Source organism: Oratosquilla oratoria, chromosome 21 (genome assembly GCF_046742065.1).
Source record: "Oratosquilla oratoria isolate Oo_2021 chromosome 21, ASM4674206v1, whole genome shotgun sequence".
Taxonomy (NCBI): Eukaryota; Metazoa; Arthropoda; class Malacostraca; order Stomatopoda; family Squillidae; genus Oratosquilla; species Oratosquilla oratoria.
This window is the reverse complement of record NC_134797.1, coordinates 27,496,483-27,512,447: the sequence shown is the minus strand read 5'-3', so window position 1 is coordinate 27,512,447 and position 15,965 is coordinate 27,496,483. Positions and strand designations below refer to the sequence as shown.

General features: G+C 41.0%; 1 protein-coding gene across 1 annotated transcript; it reads left to right on the top strand.

Moving 5' to 3' along the window:
• Positions 1 to 7,661: 7,661 nt before the first annotated feature.
• LOC143037039 (serine/threonine-protein kinase pim-2-like) lies at positions 7,662 to 8,693 on the top strand. Its single transcript, XM_076205147.1, has one exon. It carries the CDS (start codon positions 7,662 to 7,664, stop codon positions 8,691 to 8,693), a length of 1,032 nt encoding a protein of 343 aa, XP_076061262.1.
• The last annotated feature ends 7,272 nt before the right edge of the window (positions 8,694 to 15,965 follow it).

Below are 15,965 nucleotides of genomic sequence, written 5' to 3'. Positions count from 1 at the left end.
TAATTATAGGAGCATCACACATCGCTCACTCATCCCAACATCTATGAATCACTGACTCTGCTCTGTTTATCTTTTACACGCGCCTCGCCCAATCAGATACGATCTTTACTTCTTTCACTCGAGATCTCCATTTCTTTTTAATATACTTCCTTCCTATCCACTCTATTGGAAGAACTCTTTGGATCTATGATCGAAATTAATCATCTTCCTCCAGTCAAGTATTTTTCAACTTCGTGCTAAAGACTGATCTATAATCTTTTTCGTTTCCAAGATTATCCATGTTCTCAGCACATATCTTCATTCTTCTTGTATCGTTTACTCTATCAATCCTTTAATTACTCCGCAATGATAAACAAGTCCTTTCTTCCATGATTCTGATATTACTTGTTTTTTTCATTTTGCTTTCGTAAGTCGGCACGAACTAAGGTCGATTAGACAACTTTATGGATGGGGATGACAGGTGGTGATGGATACGGAGCTGCCTACTGTAGGCCTTATGGTCTCTTGCAGTCTCATTCATTCTTATGTTAAGGCCCCTTCCCCCTCTCCTGTGCCCTTCAAAGACCCTCTATAATAGCTCACCTAAAAACTAGTTTCCCTAACACATCCGGTCTAACTACAGACGTTTTACCCACTTCCAACCTATCACCGCTCCATCCCCCTTTTCTTTATTTTTCATTTATCTATTCTATTTACTTATTTTTATTCACTTATCTATTTTTCTTGCATAGATCTTTCTTCCTAGACAAAAAAATTCTTCATATCGTTTAAATATGCTTCTACGGTTTCATTTATTTATTTTTTGTCTTTACTACATCTTTTCCGCCATTCTTAATTCCATCTCAGTCTCCTTCGCTTTTCCCGCCAAGAGTACTTCGACCAAAATTTTTTTTTTCTTTTTTACAATTTTTCTTAACGGCTTCTGCGATCAGGCCGAACTACTTACCAATTTTCTCGACCCTCATTCCTATTTCGCACTTTTTAATTGTTTGATTTATGAATCTCCCCATTATCTTCAAGTCCTCTCCTCTTCCTCCGCTTCAAATTTCCTTCCATAATTCATCCTACCTTCATCTCCCTTTCAACCACACACTTGGAACATTCCTCAAATTAATCCACTTTCTTGCGTACCCCAGCTCATCCATCCTGCCTCCACCTACCCCCTCCACTTGGTCTATAGCAGGGGGTCGCCAAACTTTTTTCATAAAGGACCAGAAAACGGTGGGGATGACGAGCGTGCGGCGCATAACCATTGTTTCATACAAGACAGTGAATAAAAAAAAAAAAAAAAAAAAAAAAAAAAAATCAATTAATAAAATAAAATAATAATAACAATGAAGACAAACAACATATTTATTTACCAATACACTAAATACAAAATACACACTCAAAAAAAAGATAAGCATATTTACATTTTTTTCTTTTACATGTAAAGTGCTGCGGCGGGCCGGATGTTCCTAGTTTACCTTAATATTTCCTTTTAACGACAAAAGGAAATTTAACGCAGAATCGCCACAGATTTCGTTGTCAGCCATCCTCATCACCATGACCCGAGGTCAACAGAGCCTTGGAAAAGAACGCATCAAGTCGACCATTAATGTCTTTAATAGCAAGTTAATCCTTTAACAGACTCTTTTCTCGCTTCATTGCGTTTTCAAGAAACCTACAAGTGCATTAAATAATGGACTTTATTGCCTTCAATATATCCTTGGGACAATATTTCACCAACATCTTCCTTTGTGTTCGATTGTCAAAATCTCCATGACCATTCATACGGTTTGAATGAGCCTTTGAAATTCCACACGATCCGAGTGGTCTTTTGGAATTCCATTCAAATGCGAATCCAGATGCCGGTCTTGGATCAAAGTCATTTGCTTTCCTTTTGGGTCCGTCCAGGGGTCATGCGTCAGCCTTTCACCCACCCCACACGCCGCACCATAACATCAATCAAAGCTCTACTCAGTCTTTCATCCACCGGCACATAATCATCCACTGTTTTCTTTCCATCACTGTCTCGTACCTGCATACCGATTTCTCGCACCTTCTCTCTCTCTCTCTCTCTCCCACTCTCTCTCTCTCTCACACATACACACACACGGCTCGACAGTGCAGTGGTACTGTTCTCGACAGCTAATTTAGCAATCCGAGTTCGAATTCCGCACAAGTCTGAAGAAGAAGAAAAAAACAGCTTCGAAGCACTGCAAATCGGAACTATTTCTGGTGGAAAATGGATTTGTGTGTGTGTATGTGTGTGTGTGTGTGTGTGTGTGTGTGTGTGTGTAACGTCTCCACAGCATTATCCATAGATCGGGCCATATATGAAATCTCAGCTCTCTTTCGGAAGGGTAATAGCTGTCGGTCACAAGTCCAACACATAATCTAAGATCGCGGTAGATCGCACGCACGCACAAACACATTCATGTACGCACACACATCAATTACTGTTGGCTTTTTCTAAAACGCATTCCAAAACATTCTAACACGGAAGCTATTCAAAATGCTTTAAAAATCTTGTGACCCTGATTGTATGGCCACGCTAGGCCTGTCAGATAATCGGTCGTGCACTTGAAAAGGCGATTTTCTTTATCGCAGAAGAACAAACGTTGGGAAACGCACAACTATACGTTTAACAACGGAACCAGGTTATATTATATATATATACATATATATATATATATATATATATATATATGTGTGTGTGTGTGTGTGTGTGTGTGTGTGTGTGTGCTAACAACCACAATGCACTTGAATTCTAACCAGTACCACATTTCAATTTTAGCATGCTGGCCTTTGATGGCTTAGAATCAAAGTCCATTGTGATTGTTAAAATGTATCTCTAATCACTGGGACCTATTCAGTGTTGTACAAATATTATATATATATATATATATATATATATATATATATATATATATATATATATATATATATATATATATATATATATATATATATATATATTACTGGAAAACAGTAAACACCAGATTCAATTGAAGGGTTTATGCGAAGACTGGAAGCTCAACTTCTAAGTGCTGCACCTACTTCGCTAAAACTGTGGACTAGATACGTTGATGATATGTTCGCCATTTTGGACAGCAAGGACGTGGAGCCTTTCTTCAGTTACATCAACAATGTTGAACCGGCCATTCAATTCACAATGGAACTGGAGAAAGATTTCCAACTGCCGTTCCTGGACGTCTGCGTCAAGCGTGAAGGTGACACCCTTGGTACAAGTGTCTACAGAAAGCCCACCCACACTGATAGACTGTTGGACTTTGATAGCTACCATCCAGATTGCCACATAAGGAGTGTGATCAGGACTTTATGGAACAGAGCTGATAAAGTCTGTTCTTCTGTGGAATCCAAGAAGGCCGAAAGAAAACACCTTTTACAGGTCTTCCGGAACAACGGCTATTCCAGCAGTACCATACGGAAATGGACAAAAGCACGACCCACCGACACCCCACAACAGAGACCACATATCACGCCTAGAGTCACTATCCCCTACATCAAAGGAGCTTCAGAGGTCACTGCCAGAGTCTTACGTGACAAAGGAATACAAGTAGCATACAAACCCCGCAACCCCTTAAACAGAAATCTCACCAAAGTAAAAGACACCGAAGAACCTACTCAAAAGGCCGGTGTAGTTTACCAAATAAGCTGCACGGACTGTGACACGGTTTACGTAGGAGAAACACAAAAGAAACTGTCCACTAGAGTACAGGAACACCAACGTGCAGTTAGACGAGAAGATCCGAAATCGGCCCTGTACAAACACACTACAGAACACCAACACATGATTGATTGGGATGGAGTTACAACTCTACATAAAGAAAATAATAAAAAGAAAAGACTTTTCCTCGAAGCATGGGAAACTAAGAGCAACTGCATAAACAGGTGCATTGACCTCAACCCTATTTATCTAGGCACGAGGAGTAACACAGGCTAATTCCTCTGTCCTGTTTTCTTTTCTCCGTTGCTTCTTTTCGACCTGTCTTTTGTTCACCAGTTGGCTTTTGGCTGACTTCCTTTCTCGTAAGCGATCTCCCAATGCACCTCTTCGACTCCCCCCACCCTTCCCGTGACTTTACATTTGTAGTTTGCTTCCCTTTTTCTACGTTCATTCTTCTTTGCTTTTTATTTGTCTGCTTGTAATGTAGTCATTTGTTATTGAGCCCCCCTTTTTTCCGCTTGTCCACCACTTCCTACTTCGGCGGACATTTGGTCCACCTTCTTTCTTTTACGTCTTTGAATTATGTTCTGCCTTTACTTTTGGGTTTCGTTTTGATGTTTTTTGTCACACTGCCATTTACTCTTATGACATTTCGTTGCGGACATTTGGTCCTTATTGTATGTTCTGAAGTATTCACGTTGTGTCACGCTAGAGTCTTTTTGCTACTTTTGTTTTTGTTCACAGCCATGTATTTTATTTCTATTTGTATTTTGTAGTGCATTTTTGTTTTTAATTTAGTCGTTTGTTCCTGATTCTTCAGTGCGGACATTTGGTCCACTTCTATTTACTCTTTGTCCTGTTGTTGTTTACTATGTGTCACCTATGGTCACTTTTTCTTCGTTTGTTTTATGTTCAAAATTGTAATTTTTATTTTACTGTAATTGGCATTGTAATGTATTTTATTATTTTTATTGTATGTTATTTTATTTTATTATTGTATTGTATGCGTTGTACAATTGACTGAAAGGGTGAACCTTTCCCAGGTTTACCATTTCAGCGATTCATAAGGAGTTCACATTCTTGTAACCGTTATACCCCCTGAAGACGATTCCTGGACGGGAATCGAAACGTCGGGCAAATAAACCCTTCAATTGAATCTGGTGTTTACTGTTTTCCAATATGGATCCCAGATTCCAAATCTTCTCTTATATATATATATTACATATATACATGAGACGCATGGAGTCTTGAAATATTAACATTTAAGATATCAAATAAAAGAATATCGAAAAATAGGATAAAAAAAAACTCATGGTAAATATAAAAAATATCTTTGTGTGGGAAATGAAACAGGTGAGAGCGACGCGAAACTGGATCGGTTCCTCCTCAAATTGATCAAAATATCATGGTCATCCTCCCCTGAAAAATTGAGTTGCTGGTGTATTGCCAAAGACTATGATACACTGACCCTGAGGTACAAAACCTCATGGAAAGTCAGCCAGGTTTAAAAAAAAATGTGTTCAACTGACATCTAAGGCCAGAAAAAAAATTCAATCGATCAATAAACAAGTTATTGTCTAGTTTGACAAGGTCATCCGCAGCTCTACGGCTCCTCAAGCATTTTCTAAATTTCTCAAACAACTGAGGGACTGCTGTCTGAAATGTATGAGAGTAATATCTAACCAATTAGTAGGAACACAAGAGCACTTAACATCTAACCAGCTCTCCTTCGTTAAAAAAGAAAAATGGTGGAAATTGACAAAGCTATGTTGGGACTACCCCGGTCACCGAATGCTAGATCCTTGGGGCCGCAATTTCAAAAGGAAGTGGGGGTACATATGGGCTTCAGTCACGGATGGAAGAAATGTTCATGTGTTATGTCTATCCTAAGACGATCCCATGAAGGTACCCCATGCTATGTTCCTGGAAGATCACCAGCACAAATCATGGAACCGATTTCAGAACTAAAAAAAAGTCCATCTACTATCAGACTTTGGCCTGTGCCACACTCACCTCCCCTCCCTTCCTCCCTCTTGGAAGCCACTGAGGACCTCTCAAGTCCCCATCACCCCAGCAACTGAACTGCTGTCTAAGATAAATGGACTGTTTGCATAGAATTACCTCCCTGCTAGAGGGTAGTCAATAACTGAATGCTAACACGATGGAAAGTCTTTCTGATAATAGGTACCCAGGGGGAAAAAGTAGTAACTGGTAGCCATAAAAAACGGATACCGGGTGAACTAGGGCCGCGCCAAACCAACTCCGGGGGAGATTTGATTACAGTTAGATGACCGATATGATAACAGACTAACTTTCCAAATGCAATTAACAAGGTAACACGAAAAGAAGCGTAATAAATCACGAAAAAGATATAATTAAAGGGATACACAAAATAATTCAACTACCAAAGAGTATTACGAAACAAAATATCTATTAAATTAGTGTAAGATTAAGGTATTAGTCTAGGGTGAACAGAAATACGTCTCATTAAAACTACATGGAATAGAGAAAAAAATAAAATAAACAATGTTCTGGAGGAAACCATTTCAATTTTTCTTTGTAAATACATCACTGTTTAGTTGTAAAATAAGAAAAAAAAAAGTTACAAACCTGGAACTAAAGACGAAGAAGCAAACGTGAAAGAAATGGTGAAGGAAACCGTTACAGAAGAATATACTCGTGTGTGTGTGTGTGTGTGTGTGTGTGTGTGTGTGTGTGTGTGTGTGTGTGTGTGTGTGTGTGTGTGTGTGCGTGTTTGTAATACATATATATACATATGCATGCATGTATTATTCCTCAGTTGTCTAGCCTTCATAGTTTCTACAATCCCAGGTTCCAGACTAATTACATGTGTATTTTCTACTAACTGTATCCAGGGGTGCAGAGGCAATATTATAAGTACCGGAGATGCGGAGGACCTGACAAAAGTCTGCTATCCCTATCATGTTTGTATATGCAGTGGACCTACTGTATGTAACACCATGTTTAATTATTTCCTGTTTGCACTCGTTAATTATCGTAAAATGCATATATTATAAAAAAAAAAAAAAAAAGCCATCCACTTCACTGATCGGCGCTCCGGCTAATTATCATAAAGTAAAAGATTATATATATATATATATATATATATATATATATATATATATATATATATATATATATATATATGTATATATATGTATATATAAAAGAGCGCCGCTCCGACATCACTGCACATCTGATTATATCTACTTTTTCTCGTAAAAAATACAAAAATTCAGGAACTAATCTTTTTGCCAGGGCATTCGCACTATTATAAAATCCTAAGACCGTACTGCGTAAAACCATTCAAATTTTTACAGGGGACCACATCCTGATACTACGAGACAGCTAGAGAATTCCCAAGGACTGATGAAGATGCAATCCATCCTTATTACCCGATATGATCTGCTGAACGGATAGAAAGTCTGCCGGACACGAAACTGGAACTACAACAAAGAGAGAGGGAGGGGGGAGGGGAGCAAAGATAAGGAATCAGATGACTTGTGGTAGTTGCGAGTGCACAGTACTCGCTGCGATTAAGGGGACGATTTTCATTCCGATGAATACGAACAGAATTCAGGGCACCATAGATAACGTCTTCTGTTTTCCCCATCAGATAGACGAAGCGAAAGATACGGGAGAGAGAGAAAAAAAGAAAGAAAGAAAGAAAGAGAGAGAGAGAGAGAGAGAGAGAGAGACAGTGAGGAGAGGGAGAAAGCTAATCAGTTGTGAAAATGTATAGTTCAAATACAACAAGAGTATTTCATTTATTTCTTTAACCTTACATGAAAAGAGAGACATATAAATAATGAGCGAGATGGTACGTGTGTGTTCTTTCTGTGTGTTCTATTCATACACTTGTTAGGCTACAACTGCAGTTCTGTGTACAAAAAATCAATCCAAGATATAACTTTCCACGCTAATAACAGCACTGCTCAGCCTCGTGGGTCTTCGTCATTTGGTGGCTATGGAGAGGACACAACTGGGGGATTATACCATTGAGGAACCATTAGGGGAAGGCGGTTTCGGATGCGTCTACGCCGCCACAAGACGATCCGACGGAGTCCGAGTAGCCGTCAAAGAGGTTCCCCTGTGGCGGGTACGTTCCTGGGGCCTGCGGAATGGCCAAAAAGTCCCTTTAGAGGCAGCCCTCTTGCACCAAGTCCAGCACGTGCCGAGGGTCATAGGCCTGCATGACGTATTTTTCGAAGGGCACTTTTACTATATGGTCATGGAATACGTCCCCGAAGCCATTTCCATCTTCGATTATGTACAGAAGTTCGGCAAACTCCCTGGCAGAGTAATAAAGAGGATCTTTAAGGACATAGTAACCACGGTGGAACGTTGTCTACAAGCAGGAGTATCCCATAAGGATATTAAGCCTGAAAATGCCTTGATGTACAAAGACCCAGGCACTGGCCAATTTGATATCAAGTTAATCGATTTTGGATGCGGAGAGGTGGTCACAAACCAGAGAGGCACGAACACCGGGGGGACCCTCATCTATTGGCCCCCAGAATACTTATCCCGAAGACGGTTCCTCCATGTCCCAGCCACCGTTTGGAGCCTGGGAACCCTCCTCTACTACCTTCTGTGTGGACGAGACGCCTTCGACTCCGAGGCCGATATCAAGAGGGCCACACCGTACTTCCCAAGAAGCCTCCCGTCCGTCTGTAGGGATCTAATAAAGCGTTGCCTCACGAAAAATCCCTGGGACCGCCTCTCCCTCCAAGGTATCCTGCACCACCCGTGGTTAACGGGCAAGATGTCCGACAACATAGGTCCTACCGTCAGGGAGGAAACACTCGACACCATGGCCGAAGACTTCTCTCAGCTTCGGTCCGCAGCGAAAGTCCTCAGAAGGAAATTGAGGCATAGACGACATCTTCAAAGGATGAACGCGATTCCTCTTAATCAAGGAACGCAAGGGCACAAAAGGCGTCACACAGATCAAGAACAAGCCCAAAATGATCCGAATGCGAGGAAGAAAATCAAATAGGACAGAACCGTCTAAACTGTATCAAAACAGTAATCCCCATCGCCCACGAAGAAGTGCCAAATTTAAGTCTTTTAAAACCCCGACGCCTCTTAATAGGACAGGCCAAATATGACCAGGCTATTCCAGCATGAGAAAGTGCTGAATAATGAGCACACTCGGCATGATGAAAGCCTTCGAAAATAAAGAGCCCTCAAGTGATTGAAAAAGGATCCATTTCCAGTGGCAAAAAGCCCTTCCTTTCGAATAGGAATCAAGATGTCTGAAAGCGACTTCAGATGACGCCCTCCGAAGCCTGCTGGAGCTTCAGGAACGCCCTTCTTTCCTTCATCCCGTCTGCCTCCTTCGTACCCGTCCGGCTCCAAACGGCCTCAAATCACTTTAAGTAGTGGACAAAACTTGACACAAATCATCGGCAACAACCGCACTTAATAGCGGAAGAAATGGGAAACAAAAAAGCGCCACAAAGTCCTTTTTATGGTAACATAAAGAGGGGCACCTTAAGAGAAATGAAAAAGACTTCTTAGTGGCACATACCGTGGATGGGGTCTCTGTCCTATTTGACCTTCCTGTCAATAGTTCACCAGGATCTACCCCATCACAAGTGACGACGAACTGTCAAAAGGAGTGAAAAGTAGTCGACCTTAAACGGGTTCAAATGACCGACAGAAACTGAAGCTCCGAGACAGACATTCCAACACAAGAACAATAAGCTTTCAAAATATCTTCGTCACAGGATCCAGCACCAATCTTCTCACGATGACTTCCAGAAGGGACAATGTGCAAGCGTTCACAATCACGGCAGTTTGTGTAAACAAAGCCATCACGAAAGAACATCACATTGGAATAAATCCCTTAGCATCAGGGCTCGGTATTCAATGAAAATCCAAAGTCAACACAAATCTAAAGAACTTACTGGGTAGTTGCCAACCACACAGTCGCACTTAGTCACCACAAGCAGAAAGTGCTGTGTGATATTCCTCAAAACATCACTTCACTTTATGGGATACTCAAGACAATGGACATCAAGTCTCCATGAAGTTAAAAGAAGTTATGCCCAGTCAGCACGAGCAGAAAGGCTCAACAAGATACTTTACTATATGGGATACTCAAGACTAAAGCACCAATTACTGATAAAGCCCCAACACAGTAAATCTGAATTTTAGATGTGCACAAAATAGGAAAAAGAGCCCAAAGAACTATTGTGCACAGCTTCAGATGTGCTCAAATTTACTTGTAGACAACAAAAAAGTTTCCCTCAGCTGAATAAAAATCACCAGGTAGCATCTGAATATTGATAAAAATATTTCTTTATATTTCGGAAAAATGAATGTGTAAAAAGAGACACTGCACAAACTTGAAAAAAATACCACAAACGAGATTGTTTACTAAGACGTCACTAGGAGAAAATAGAGAAATCATCTTAAACCGTGAGATCTGCGTTGTTTGAAGCTAGTCTTCGTATTCTGTAGATAAATCTATATACTAATAAAATGATTCCTGTTGATATCTATCTAAATCGGACCGGAAACCGGAAATTCCTCAAGGGGACACGTCTCCTCCGGCCCCTGATTTGCTGAGAGTGGTGACGTCACGGCAATGGAGACGACTGATTGGTCAGGAGCGGTGACATCACGGCAACAGAGACTACTGATTGGCTGCGAGTGAAGCGAACTCGCCCGAAGGTCCGAGGCCCCGCGTAGCGGAGTCAGACGCAGGCCGTTGCTCGTATTCATCAAATAAAAAATAATTTGTCAAAATATTCAAGAGCACTGGATCCCCTGACTACGACCATAAAGCTCCGCACAGAAATCCCTCTCGCAAGGCATGACTAGTTGCAAAAATTAACACTTTAACCAAAAACAAAATCATCTTCAAAAAATAAAAACTCGTACGGATTGTTGTAAATTAAGAAAGGAAATTGCATCTTGTAGATAAAGGGAAAGTTGTGCGTGTGTGTATGTGTATATTCACCTTGGTCTTTTGGATCACATGTTAGACTCGTGATCGACAGCTATTTCCCTCCAGGAAGAGAGCTCAGAGCTCGTATGACCGATCTATGGGCAATGCTATGACCTTTCACACACACACACACACACACACACACACACACACACACACACAACCCCCCGCCCACGAGAGTCAGAGTAACGACCCGAAGGGTAGCGATACCGAAATAATTTCGGCCCTGGGCAGGATTCGAACCGTGAACTGCGAGCACCACCGTACTTCGCAGTCCAGTGCTCTACCCACAGCGCCACCGAGTGTGTGTGTGTGTGTGTTTGTGTGTGTGTGTTCCTTAAGACAAATCCAGGAGAAAAATCTCGAGCAGAACAAAGATCTTTTTATAGTCTTTGAGGATCTAACCAAGGCTTTTGACGTAGTGCCCCGGAAGCTTCTCTGGAAAATACTGAAATATGGAGTACCAGCGAAGTTCCTCATGATAATCCAACTGTTTCACTCTGGCACGGAAGCGAAAGTTAGTATTATGTGTGTGTGTGTGTGTGTGTGTGTGTAAAAAAATAAATAAATAATAATGATAGGTTTATTGAGATAGCAGTGATACACTGACAATAATACAATTGGGCACTTTTATGAGTAATATAGTAATTATTAGAGTGATATGCTTAGTCTAAAATTTATGATGAGTTTATTGTGCGGACAATGGATGGAATGGCACTGTTCTTGTATCGGTCAGTTCTCGGCGCTCTGATGGGCTTGATTTTGTTTGAATGCCGAGTTGCATGGCGGGTGGGTGTGGTGGGAGGTGGGAGGAAGTGACGGTGACGTGGGTGTAGCATTAGGTCCTGTCCAAACTTATTCAGTGCCTCACTGTGTTTGTCGGACAATCTTGGCAAGCTGAGGGTGGTGAGGGCGTGTTCGTATCCCTCATACTGATTACCCAAGATAATTCTGCACGCTCTTTTTTGTACTTTCTCTAATTTGCTCCTCTGTGTGATGTTAAGTGATGATGACCAGGCTGGGGAGGCGTACATGAGGGTGGGGAGTACGAAGGTGGTGTAGACTCCCTTTAGATCTGGTGATGGGGTACCAAGGGACTTCAATCTGCGCAGCATGAAGAGTTTGTAAGAGGCTGTCCTGATGATGTTGTTGATGTGTGTGTGTGTGTGTGTGTGTGTGTGTGTGTGTGTGTGTGTGTGTGTGTGTGTGTGTGTGTGTGTGTGTGTGTGTGTGTGTGTGTGTGTGTGTGTGTGTGTGTGTGTGTGTGTGTGTGTGCGCGCGATTGTGTCTGTTGCACGTTATGCGTGCGTGCAGTCGAGCGTGTCTGCGCATTTGTATCCGTACACGTGTGTACAAGCGCTCTACATCCTAACTAAATAAAAACACATGCACCAAGTCAAATCCTAGTTGCCTTGTTTTTCTACTTCGGTGTATTGGGACATCAGATATACATAAACCATATTCGTCACTGTCTCTAAGACTTGAAAGTTGCGTAAACCTGATCTTTATCCTCTTCCGCACCGAGTAGTATTTGTTCTTCTGTCCTGGCTGCCGGCGGGCGATTCTATTCAGCTATACGTGACCCCTAGAGTAACAAATAGGTTGAAATAAGAATACAGTTGAACAAGATCCCGCCCCCCCAAAAAAAAAAAAACTTTTAAACTCGAAATCCTCTTTAGTGGGTAATGTGGCTGCAGAATACTTGATGGAGTAGGCAGAAAAAAAAAAAAAAGAAGGAAGATACGATGGAGGAGGAGGAGAGAAAAAAAGGAAGAAAAGTTGAAGGAAGAAAGGACGGAAAGGACGAAAGGACGGAAAAGGAAGAAAATGCGGAAAAGGAAAAAAATCGGAAAAGGAAGAAGAGAAAGAAAAATAATAATAAAAACTAAAAGGAAGGGGAACAAGCTGCAGTGCTTCGCAATTTACTGAAAACGGGGAGAAACCCTGATGAAAGCGTCCGAAAATGGAAAAAAAAAGGAGAGAACGGGCGAACGTGCCCAGATCGAAAGACAAGACTTCTGAAACTCTCCATGGGTTGTGGACAGAACGCTGCTGTGCAAAGAAGAGAACTGCGTAGGCTGTTCAGGCTCAACAACGTTAACTTCATGTCCAGCGGCGGGTCGCCCGCGCCTTTGAGGTGGTGGTGGTGGTGGTGCCAGTGGTGGGCGATGGTGATATTGGTGTTGGTGGTGGTGTTGGTGGTATGCTAGCACCAGCCGTCGTTTTGTCAAAAATCGATGCATACCTTGAAATTTTGCTTTTTTTTTTTAATTAACCGATCCTAATAATTATTTTTTGAGGTAAATTAAAGAAGAAAAAAGAAGACGAGGGACTTCCGCCAGGAGGCGCATAACTGCGGCCGTATTATGCGCCTGGATTGTTCGGTCAAGCAACACTCATTGCTTGGAATCGGAGAGAAATACGGGATTCGAACCTACAGCTAAGCAAAGTCGAGACCAACACAGTTCCGATTACGTCACTGCCTATGTAATCTGCAACGTAGTCAAACTTGTCATTCGAGAATTTTTTTTCTTCTTCTTCTTCCTCGGGGCACAAATGGCCGCTGGGTCCAACCCCAAAATATGTTGAAGAGCACCTCCGTATGATCCGGTCTCAAGCCGCGTTTCCATCTCATCCCAACGACACTGTTAACCTTCGCATATTTTATTCTGGTTAAAGCCTGTTTAGGGGATGACGCTGCGGCTGGAGTCGAAACGATAAACACTGATGACGCTCTTGGTGTATTTTGTGAATGCTAGCGCCTGAAGATTCCATTCAGTTCAATGTACGATAGCCATCAAAATTGTAATAACGACTTGCATCCTTATTCCGACAGCCGTTGAGCGATTGTATCCTGCCGAAGTAAAGACTCTTTCAATATCGAGGGGAACTTTCGCTGGCTCACGGGTTGTGTTCTGGCTGCACGCACGAGCGAGCCGAATTCAAATCCCTGAGACGGCCTCGAAAATCTGTGCTGGTGGGAAAGTTTCATACGTAATCATTAGGTAGGTTTGCGCCTTGTCAGGCTCATCGTGGGCCTTCTACATGCAAAATAATCCTTTTATAACTACATTTTGATTTGAAAGTAATTTTTGCCTCGTCCCAATTTATGCACAACAGTGCATATACATACATATATATATATATATATATATATATATATATATATATATATATATATATATATATGCAGGAAATCCACTGGAAGCGTGTGTTTTTGAAAATGCAAGGTTGACCACGAAGAAAAAATATTAAAGCAGAGCGCTTTCGTGTATTCAAATAATACATGTGTTATTTTCATTGAATATGTGAATACACGAAAGCGCTCTGCTTTAATAGTTTTTATTCGTGGTCAACCTTGCATATCATATATATATAAACACATCGGACGCATGGAGTCTTGAAATATTAACATTTAAGATATCAAATCGAAGAATATCGAAAAATGAAAAAAAAAAAAAAAAAACTCATGGTGAATATCAAAAGTATCTCTGTGAGGGAAATGAAACAGGTGAGAGCGACGCGAAACTGGATCGATTCCTCCTGAAATTGATCAAAATATTATGGTCATCCTCCCCTGAAAAATTGAGTTGCAGGTATATTGCCAAAGATTAGATACACTGACCCTGAGGTACAAAACCTCATGGAAAGTCAGCCAGGTTGAAAAAAAAAAGCGCTCAACTGACATCTAAGGCCAGAAAAAATGTTCAATCGATCAATAAACAAGTTATTGTCAAGTTTAACCAGGCAGTCGCAGCTCTACGGCTCCTCAAGCATTTTCTAAATTTCTCAAAGAACTGAGGGACTGCTGTCTGAAATGTATGAGAGTAATATCTAACCAATTAGTAGGAACACGAGAGCACTTAACATCTAACCAGCTCTCATACGTTAAAAAAGGAAAATGGTGGAAATTGATAAAGCTATGTTGGGACTAGCCCGGTCACCGAATACTAGATCATTGGAGCTGCAATTTCAAAAGGAAGTGGGGGTACATATGGGCTTCAGTCACGGATGGAAGAAATGTTCATGTGTTATGTCTATCCTAAGACGATCCCATGCAGATGCCCCATGCTGTTCCTGGAAGATCACTAGCACAAAGCATTCCACAAGAAATAAAACAAAAGGAAAATATAAAATAAAATAAATAAACAAATAAATTTATAGAATAAAATAAACAAGCACAGTGGTGTTAATGTTATACCGTGAGAAAGATAAAACAGGATCATAGTCTAGGTTACTATTCCTGATGCCAAATATGGGAAATGTTAGTAGCTGTTACACATAACCCTCGATTAACCTAAAATTTCAAACCTTGGCGTAATGTTCAAGACGAAAAGTTCTCTGCCCGTTTAATAGTGGGCACCCCGCTTATGGAACACCATTTCTTAGAATGCCAGAAATCATGGAACCGATTTCAGAAAAAAAAAGTCCAACTACTATAAGATTTTACCCTGTGCCACACTCACCTCCCCCCTCCCTCCCTCTTGGAAGCTACTGAGGACCTCTCAAGTCCCCATGACCCCAGCAACTGAACTGCTGCCTAAGATAAATGGACTGTTTGCATAGAATTACCTCCCTGCTAGAGGGTAGTCAATAACTGAATGCTAACACGATGGAAAGTCTTTCGGATAATAGGTACCCAGGGGGAAAAAGTAGTAACTGGTAGCCATAAAAAACGGATACCGGGTGAACTAGGGCCGAGCCAAACCAACTCCGGGGGAGATTTGATTACAGTTAGATGACCGATATGATAACAGACTAACTTTCCAAATGCAATTAACAAGGTAACACGAAAAGAAGCGTAATAAATCATGAAAAAGATATAATTAAAGGGATACACAAAATAATTCAACTACCAAAGAGTATTACGAAACAAAATATCTATCAAATTAGTGCAGGATTAGGGCATTAGTCTAAGGTGAACAGAAATACGTCTCATTACAACTACATGGAATAGAGAAAAAAATAAAATGAACAATGTTCTGGAGAAAACCATTTCAATTTTTCTTTGTAAATACATCACTGTTTAGTTGTAAAATAAAAAAAAAAGTTAGGAACCTGGAACTAAAGACGTAGAAGCAAACGTGAAAGAAATGGTGAAGGAAACCGTTACAGAAGAATATACTCGTGTGTGTGTGTGTGTGTGTGTGTGTGTGTGTGTGTGCATGTTTGTATTACATATATATACATATGTATGCATGTATTATTCCTCAGTTGTCTAGCCTTCATAGTTTCTACAATCCCAGGTTCCAGACTAATTACATGTGTATTTTCTACTAACTGTATCCAGGGGTGCAGAGGCAATATTTTAAG